The following is a 10098-nucleotide window of genomic DNA, read 5'->3' as shown; positions in this document are numbered from 1 at the left end:
GTTAATCCTTTATTCCTTATAAGAGTATTCACTGTACAAACACAAATTTACTCTACAACTTTTACATAAAGCACTGCAAACTACACCAATACCACGTACAAATGTGTAATAGCATGATATCATGTTAACTAATAAAGCCAATCGATTATTGAAAACTTTAATATTTGGTCTAATTACATAGGGATAGGTAATTAAATATACAAGACAAATGACAATGTTGGTGTCTGATAACATATTAAAACAGTTAAACAAATTAACTTGTCTAGAAAAATAAATACATAAATGTATCTACACTAAAAGTGATGAAACAAGAATTCATTATTGAACACAACATTTTGATTTTTATTAGTTAGTATATTATTTAAAGTTTGAGAATAAATAACAGTAATATGTTTAAAAATAAAATCAATATTGTAATGAAAAATAATAATTATTAAACTAAAGTGCAGAAAAATAAATCATAGGATAAATGTAAATAACATATTATGATTGAATAAAGAATTGAATTTAAAAAAAAAATACAATTAATAAAACATTATAGGCTGTTTTATGTCTGTAGTTATTATTTTTGATGAATAACATCCGCTGCCTTTTATTATTATTTATTAAACACAATTTTGCAATTTTTTTTAATGAATTTAGTCCAATTTAACTATTATTTTCAGTGAATATATCTTTTCTTAAGCTGCTTCTTTTGCCGATCCTGTAAAATAAAAATTAATAGAAATGTACTAATTGTAGAAATTATTTTTCATAAAATACTTATTAGTCCAACCAATATCTGTTGTAGAGGCTTTAATGGATACAACTTTATTTTGTCAAGATTAAAACTAGTATTTGGATTTGTTTTTATTGATTCATTAAGAAAGCATTAGCATCTAAGAAATTTATTGTTAATTCTATTTACTTTTGTTTAATGTACAGTAAAGTGATTATAAAAAAAAATTGCACATCATATTAGAGCTAACAATAAGTAAATAGTACTTTGAAATCTATTTACAATTAAAAATTTATTTTAAAAATAAATTTAAAAAGTAAAACAGTTGTGTTAAAAAAATATTACCTTATCTATTATAACATTCCATTCCATCCACTGCATGTTCTACTTTAAACTTCTCTGGGTTGACATTTTTGGGATCTTTGGGACACTTTTTCACAGTACTGGCCTAAAATAAAAATGTTATGTTATATAATTATGATCTATAGACATAGGTATAGTGTGTTGTGTACTTATGCCATGTATCAACTAAAAAAATCAAAGGTAACACTAAATATGAATAACTATAACCTGCTTGAGTTTGTGTTTAAATTGTTATTGCGTTGGGTAATAAAGGGAATAAGACTAAAGCCAGTAGATAGGTAGGTAGGTACTGTAGATTTTTTGTTAGATTTTCAACCTTTATAGTTTTAGTAAATGCATAATTAATTATTTGTTCATTATTGTCTAATTAAGTAATGTTAAATTTAAATGAAAAATAATATTCTGACTTCTTTATAATGTCATAATGTTTTTTAAATTTTATTTATGCCCTTAAAATTTACAGTTAATTAACAAAGACGATAACTTAGGATGTGGCAACAATCGTATTTTTTTAACACTGGAAAAAACCTTAAATAACACCGATTACTATAGTATGTATACAACAACATTATTAAACCAATGGACAATGACAACAAATATTCTAATAAGTAATAATAATAATATAATTTAAAAAATCAAATGAAGTTCCACCAGGTTGACTGATTAAAAGTCCTAATTTTAACATATACATTTATCATAGGTATTCCTTTTTATTCCAGCAAAAACCAAAATCAATCTATTTATAGCCTTGTATACCATTAACTTCTGTTGTTGTAATGATGTAAAATAAATTATAAGTATCAAATAAATGATTATTCACTTCTACCTTTGGTGGTGATTTTATGAAATTTGGTTGATCTTGTAAAGTAATAGCTTTTGAAACAGACTGTAATTCCCATTGATTTATTAATTTATGCATCCCTAATGAAGCAAAATGTGACCATGGGAAGTCGTCATGAAGGAAGTCTTTAGGTTTTGGTACTGTACCCTTTTCTTTATTTTTCATATCTTGTTCCATGGGTGATTCTTTTTTTTTTTCTAATTAAATATAATATGACAGCAAGTATATTTAATATTTATTTATATATATGTTATGTGTAGGTATATACTTCACAGCCACATTAAAAGTTAACTAGTTCAATATTTTTAACTTACCAAATGGCTCGCTTATTTTTTTTGCCAACATAGTGCGCAAACATTTTTCACACGCCATCTGTTTTGCTTGAGCCTTGGAAGTATGATTTGCAGTAAATATCTGACCACCAATCTACAATTTTTTTAATTTTACATTATTAACTATTTTATTATTACTAGCTGTCCCGCCCGGCATTGCCCGACCCTAAAATTTGTTTTTTTATAAATATATTTGTAAAAAAATGTATATGCCACTTTTTTAGTAATAATTCTTTGTGACCATTATTACAAATAATATTTTTTTGAGAGCTGGAAAATATTCACGTGTACGACGTACGACTGCTACGAGCTACCCTTAAGCTGCCTACACGGGGGTTGGGGGGGGATAAGTTATAAACACCACTTAAGTCTCAAGAAATATATTGGTATAACATTTATTCAAAACGGTCCAGTAGTTTTTGAGTCTATTGATTTTGGATAAAACAACATCCATTTTTAGCTGTATGCCGCCTGTATAACCAGACCATATAGGAGTATCTTAATTTAAGTGTACCTTAGTTTTGGTAAATCGGCGACAGGTCTATTTTAGACCTCTGAACTAAGTCTACTGTGAAGGATTGGATAAAGTAGACCTACCTAGCACACAACATTCATCGATCATGCGGTTTAAACTTTCCTGATACATTTAAGAATAATTTGAAATTTTCACAAAATCAGTCAAGTAAGTAGTTTTTGATTATGTATACATTACAAACATACATTCAAGTCTCATTTTATTTGCTTTGAAATATAGTTTTTTCATTCAAATCCATAAACGCGACGATTTGATGCATGCATTTTACCTCATTTGCTCGAATAACCAAAGACGGTAAAGTAATATATTAAATGGCCATTTAAATACGAAGGAATAATAAATACTTTAATTGGTAATTTCTACTATTACGATTATAATCAGTTCCATAAAATGTAAGCACCTAAGGGCTAAGGGCCGTATTTAGGGGGTTGCAGTAGGAACATTTTCACCGGGCGGCCAAATATTGATCTATTTAGAGAGGTAGCCGGACACCGCTGTAACCCGGTGTAGTATCGTATAAATAAATATATTTTATTTTTTGGAAAAAATTTGTACACACTTATGAACTTAGCAGTGCACCGATAATGTATAAGTAGCATAGAATATAATTAATATTATTTTAACATAACCACGGTTGTTAATAGACAACCACGACTTAACCATAAAGAATTATAACTAAAAATGTGTTAAGAAAAATAAAAAACTGGATCTATTTTTTTTTGGAGGGGGGGGGGGTAAATTATGGTTGACACAGGGCGCAAAAATTGTAAATACGGCCCTGCACCTAACCATTTATAAGCCAAACATTTTTTTCGATTTATTCCAAGTCCTCTTGTGACTTTTGGAAATTTGTTTCTTAGTGCGCGGTGTTACGAAGGTAGTCACCATGAAAATTTCACGTTCAGAAACCATATATTTTAGGGGGCTACGTTGATCAATAACTCAAAAAAGCACTTTCAGTTTTTCCCGAATTTTCCAATAGCATTCAATTTTAATTTATATAGATTACATAAGAAATAAAATCATGAAGTTCTATAATTCAATTATATAACCCAACATTTGTCTTACCTCAATCGTAGCAATAAAGGTTAAACCAATGCCACTCAATTTGCGTTCTTGCACTCTTATAGGAACACGTTCAAACAATTCGTTAAACACCATTAATGAACTTTTGGGAGTTACTAAATGACGCATTAGTGCGTTCAGGCATTTTTTCTGTACTTTCTTCTTAGTTTTATTTTTCATTTCTAAAATTATGCTACAAATTAGTTCAGAAATGTTCAGGTGATCAATTAAAAAGAAACAAGAATAATTGACAACGTCATACTACCGTGGTTTTATAGGCTATTTAACTATTGTGACCATAGAGTAGATCATATAGAAAAGACGTATAGGAGGAACTACGTTTATGCTTTAGTACATCGTCCATCGATGACTGTTGAAGCCGCCTCCGTTTTAAAGTCTCCAAGATGTTTTAATATGCAAAAACAAATAATAATACATAATAACATAGACCTTATAGTATAGCATAATAATTAATCTCTGATCCCTTTTAGTCGTGATGTATAATCCAAATGGTTATTCTTAGAGAGCCTTAATAATTAATAATAATTATTATTAAGGCTCTCTAGTTATTCTCAGACGACGGCCTCATCATTAATTTCGTCTGTACGATGGGACGGTGTATGGTAATAAAATTATACAAATTGCTTTTGAATTACAATAAAATACGAAAATTGATTTTGTCAAATCCGTTTTTCACAAATTTGAATTTTATTTTTTTCCAGCAATCTACAAAAATACTCTGATTTTTTAACATTTGACCCCCTCCCCTCCTTTAAAATAAAATTTACATCTACTTTAAAATTTATACTGCTCAAAAGGCAATAGTAGATAGACGCACAAAAAATAAACAATAAATTTAATAAAGTTCTAAAAACATGACATTTACACAACACACTCAATTTCTTAGAATAATTATTATTATATAGCTACTATATAATTTAAACTTACAAGAAATATAAAAACTACTCCTCGGTGATTTTATTTTGGACAATTAGTTGGGGTTGCAACATATTATTTAAGTAAATACATTTGTGGGTTCTGAGTAAACATAAATCAGTTGTATGGAATTAAGCATTTATTTGTTTAAAATAAAATTTTTATTACGATACAATATTTTTTTGTCTATGATTTTTGACACATTGCACACTGCAAAATTTATAATCCATGTACTCAAAAGGATACTTTTCTTCTATATTTTTGCCACAATAGAAGCATCGCAATAATTTAAATGTCCCTTGAACTGCCATAAATCGTTTTTCTGCTGCTATCGCACACTAAAATAAAAACAAACTATACAGTACATTTTATTCTCATACATTTTTTTAAGATGAGACATTACTTTTTCTCTGTCAGATAATTGAAGAAACTTCTGCTTTTGAATTTCTTCTTCTTTTTTTAATTCTTCAACCACCTTTCTTTCTTTGGCTCTTTTTTGTTTAGCTTTTTTTCTTTCTTTCAATTCTTCTTGTAACTCTTCTGTTAATGGTCCTGGTAACCTTGACTGCAAAAGACATACTCAAATACTTTATTCAATTACGATGTAAATGTTAAAAATATAAATAATTTACTTTATCATAATCATATTTATCAGGGAAAATAGCCATAAATTTCCTAAACACTTTTCTAGTTGATTTATCTGGTGCTAATTCATATGGTGTCTTGGCGTCTTTATTTTTATGAATTGGATTCGATCCATGTTGTAAAAGTAAGCTATAAAATAAGATAATGTAGTTAATTTTTTTTTTTTTTTTTGGATTAAGGCTTCAACTACTAAGTTCATTAGCCTGGTACTGAGTGGGGGAATCATTGATTGGAACACGTTTGTATGTGTGGCAAGGATGTGTTACGAAAGAACCGGGTGGTCACACATCCAAGTGCTAGCATTGACGGCCAGTACATATGCTCAGAGTGTTGACACATATTGAGCGTACGACTGTGCCTCACTAAGCAACTAATATTCATTGAACTATTTAACTAAATAATAATATTGAAAAATAATTAATAATAATAAATAATTTCTTACTAAATATGATCATGCAGACAGTTAGCAGAGGCTAAATGAAGTAAAGTGTTATTTGATTCATCAACAGTTTCATTTAAACTTTTTTCTAAATTTTCTTTAGTCATAAAATCATGAGTATCTTCCAATAAAAGGTATTTGCTTAAAGCTTCAGAATTTTTTTCTTCAATTGTTTGCAATAAACGTTTTTTTACTTCTTCAACTTCAGCACATTTTACAATAATTGTGTCCTTGGGTTTCTTCTTTCTCTTCTTGCGTTTCTTATTTTTCAAACCATTTGTAACTACACTGTTATTGTTCTCACATAATATTTTACTTTGAGGAGGTTCTGCAGTTTCATTTTCTTCATCATTTTCACTGGAATCTAAAATGCCAGGGTAAAAAATACTTTTTTTTTAAATTTAAGCAAAATATGTATTTTAATGTATATAATATTATGGTTTTTTTTATACATATGATGCAATTATAAGCCCAGAATGGATTAAACACATAACGGTTTAAATTTATATTATTTTTACTTAAATTATAAATAAGCTAGAATGAATTACATAATTGGGAAACATAGTTTGAGTCTTATAGTTACATTGCTATCTATATGGATTAAAGTTAAACTTGAAAAAAAAATTTGACTTTTCATAGTGTGTTTGAACATAAGTATTATGTAATACAGTTTTATTTTATTCCATATAAATAAAAAAATATACATATATTACCTGACGATGAAGATGGTACATTATTTTCTGAAACTTTTTCATTTGAATTTTGAATGTCTTTAATAGGTTTCTCCGCGATTTTTTTTGTTCTGGATTCGGTATTTTTTCTTTTCTTAAATAACTTTAATACATAATTTTTAATAGAATTATTAATAATTTCTTGTGAATCTGCAAGAAAGTAGAAACCATTCAGAATTATTACTTCATAACTATTAGCTCATAATTCTTTCTCGAGGGTTACCATATACTAAAACAGTTGATAGTTGGTTATAAACTTTTTGTACTTCTGCAAAAGTAGCCTTTTTGGTTCCAAATGGTATTTGACATAGTCTACTGTCATTTTTATCAATTAATGGGTTTGAACCGCCAAATAGAATATTTCGATTATTTGGACCAATTGCCCGATAAAATATAAGGTCACATAATTTTATATGATGCAGCCATGATGATAATATTTCTTGAATATGCTGAATACAAAATTATTAGACAATAATAGGTATGTATTATCTATAAGTAATTAAGTTTTAAATACTGTACTTTTAATTGGGATGCTTCATTATATCTACGTAAACTTGCACCAGCACTTTTACATCCACCTTTTGATCGATCTTGTGTACTTTGAGAACCACCTTGTTTCGCTCTTACAGTATATGAATGAAAAGTTTTATGAGCAATTGCTTCTCCACCTAAAATATATGACAACAATAAATTATTCACAATGTGTAAAGCTAAGGATATTCTGGTATACCTTTAAATATAGCTGCTGAAAAACGACCACCGCCTAACATAACAATAAACCACATAGGTTTAGAACTGATGGACTTCAATGAATTAACCACTACTTCTTCGTTTGGAATATCCTATAAGACAGAAACCAAAAATATATTATTTTAAATTTTGTTTTATGTTAATAATTAATTATTACTTTTTTATTAGTCAATAAACATCTGTAAATAGAAAAAGCATTGCCAGAATTATTCTCAAAAAATAATTTTGAATCAATCGAAAAATGTGAATTGTAAGCATTGATCTCATCATCACTTTCACAACTGGATGAGCTGTCATTAGCTTTATCTAAATTAATATAAACATACAATATAAGTACTTGAAATTATAATATAGTATTGTTAGTTTTATACCCAGCGGCAATGATTTGAATTTGAATACATGACAATAAAAAAGTAAGATGAATACCTATCATAGGTAGATTATATTCTTATTAGAAATAAAATCGATAATTATTAATGCATACTTTCTAGAGCAAGAAACTTTGGCTCGTCGATTGTTTGTCTGTTACGTATTTTTTGCTTTAAATTGTACCGATGCCAGTCTGACTTATAGTGTGCTCTGTGTTCTTCAGACAGTTCAAACGCTATTTGACACGTAGTACAGTGCAAGCCCAACAAATAGTTTTTATCAATTTCCAAATCTAAAATTCAAGTTTTCCAAAAAATCAATAGTTGAACCCAATATAAGTATAAAGATGAGTACTAAAGAGGTTTAAAACTTTACTTTTTAACTCGGCCGCCGCCGTGTCTTCTTTTCTGGACAATCCCAAACTAATTAGTTTCACTCCGTCCAAGAGCAATTGGTAGTCGGGACGGCCGATCAAGACCGTTTTACTAGCGGAGGGCAAAATCGTCGACATTGTGAATACTCGTCGAGTCTCAACAAAATAGTGACCACTTACAATAATACCTACCAACTTTTATAAGTACAACGACGACCTTAAATTGGCCGTCACCCGCAATTCACGAACGAGACCCATGCTCGAACTTGCTGATAACAACAACCGAACACTGATAAGTATGTGAACTCTGATCTGTGAAGCCAACGGCCTTGAAAATCCCGCGCATTCTAATATCGTGGAAAAGAGAGAACAATTTTATTTTTAGGGACAGGGACAGTTGTAATATTGCTCTGTGGTTGTAGGTAGCTGATGTGTTGGTCTACCTTATTGGATGGTAGTTTGGTATTCGTAGCGGGTAAAATCAAAGAATAGATCATAGGGTATACTCTTTTTTTGTCTTTCAAAATGCTTTCAAAAATTGCTAGAATTTCAATTTTTACCTCTCAAAAGTACCTACCATCTATCAAAAAAGATGCTGACATAGTGACATAATTATATTAATATGTCGAGAATCGGAGCATTTTTAGACAGACAGAAAAAAAACACTCATCATTATAAAATCAATATACATTCGTTCGCTCCACTCAGAATCTAAAATCAACTATAGAATTACCTAAGTTAATGAAAAAAAAATGATGAGATGAAATCGGGCGCCTGCGTATAACATTGTATATAATTATTAATATGATAGGTATACTTTGCGAAAAACTTTGACAAATTTTGAGGAAAATTTAACATTTTAGATTATTTCAGTTTTTTTTTCTATAAATGTCGACAAAAAATCTTATGCAAGGTCAAAATTCTCGAAAATGTAATGCAAAAAGGTTCTTCATATATTGTTCATATAATAATTAATAAAATACATCAAACATACATATAGACATATAGTCCACGGTTAAAGATAGTATATACTATCTTTAATCGTGATATAGTCACACATTTTTTTATAAGTAATTAAAGTAAGAATTTTGACAAATGTTGTAAAAATCAAGATAACTTGTACATTGTTATGTAGATTTATCAAATCTTGAAAATTGAAATAGAAATAATATATATTTAAATTAAAATATAAGGTGCCATATACCCTCTCCTATTCCGTTCAATCTATACTTGACAAACCAACCCACGTCTGTTGAGCGGATTTCGTGGATGACAAAATAATTTATTCCTCATATTTAAATCCAATAACTACCTGTTATAACCTACAAAATCATTTTGATCACAAGTGGTCCTGGTACACGAAATGGAAAATAAAAGTGAACCACTAGAAACCATCTGCACGTTTGACCATTACCCCAAAACCAGGAATAAAAAGAAAAAACCACCTACCTATCACCTTATAGGAAACCATAACATCCCAAAATCTATTAGCTCTCGCTACTTAGCGCTACTATGAGACTTAATACTAGACTAGTGTCTAAACTATAGGCAGACCACATAAAAAGAAAACCTATTCTTAAACATTCGACGAAAATCTCTCTCCTACTCGGTAAACATTCCAAACTCAACATAAAAACTAAGCTATTCCTATGTAAAACTACTTGATGCTTATCTGGACATACAGAATCCAACTAAATGGGGGCAACCAAAAAATCAAATATACATAAAATTCAAACCATTAAATCCGTAATTCTCTCCGCATAATTACAAATGCCCAATTCTGTATATCAAATATACTGGCTTAAAAATTAATAATGTAGACGAAACTGCAAAAATGCTATTCAAACGCTTCCTGCGTCTAATCAACCGCCCAAATCCCCTAATATCGGTACCAAAGTCTGACACCATTCGACCATTCCAACAATCCTCCCACAATCTAAAGAGAAGATGGTACCGTGATCTAATCCACAATTCAAAATCCATTAAAAATTAAACAAATTC

The 10098-nt window shown here is 29.3% G+C and overlaps 2 protein-coding genes across 3 annotated transcripts; both read right to left on the bottom strand.

Moving 5' to 3' along the window:
• Nucleotides 1-579: 579 nt before the first annotated feature.
• Nucleotides 580-4552, bottom strand: LOC111042897. Of its 2 annotated transcripts, none has more exons than XM_022327624.1 (6): nt 4120-4552; nt 3858-4047; nt 2237-2348; nt 1908-2119; nt 1064-1166; nt 580-703 (listed from the first exon to the last, which is right to left on the bottom strand). In XM_022327624.1, the coding sequence occupies exons 2-5, from the start codon at nt 4032-4034 to the stop codon at nt 1065-1067; spliced, it is 603 nt and encodes a 200-aa protein (XP_022183316.1). In that variant the 5' UTR covers nt 4035-4047; nt 4120-4552; the 3' UTR covers nt 580-703; nt 1064. The 2 variants fall into 2 exon arrangements, with proteins under 2 accessions (XP_022183316.1, XP_022183308.1); XM_022327616.1 differs by having other exon boundaries at nt 3858-4036.
• A 141-nt stretch (nt 4553-4693) lies between these two features.
• LOC111042888 (ankyrin repeat and zinc finger domain-containing protein 1-like) lies at nt 4694-8379 on the bottom strand. The gene is made up of 11 exons (XM_022327608.1): nt 8100-8379; nt 7840-8016; nt 7513-7661; nt 7336-7447; nt 7125-7273; nt 6829-7054; nt 6588-6755; nt 5878-6238; nt 5423-5564; nt 5194-5355; nt 4694-5128 (listed from the first exon to the last, which is right to left on the bottom strand). Exons 1-11 carry the CDS (start codon nt 8233-8235, stop codon nt 4955-4957), a joined length of 1956 nt encoding a protein of 651 aa, XP_022183300.1. The 5' UTR covers nt 8236-8379; the 3' UTR covers nt 4694-4954.
• Nucleotides 8380-10098: the final 1719 nt, after the last annotated feature.

The sequence above is a fragment of the Myzus persicae genome, unplaced genomic scaffold (genome assembly GCF_001856785.1).
Source record: "Myzus persicae strain clone G006 unplaced genomic scaffold, MPER_G0061.0, whole genome shotgun sequence".
NCBI lineage: Eukaryota > Metazoa > Arthropoda > Insecta > Hemiptera > Aphididae > Myzus > Myzus persicae.
This window is presented reverse-complemented; position numbering and strand designations above follow the sequence as displayed.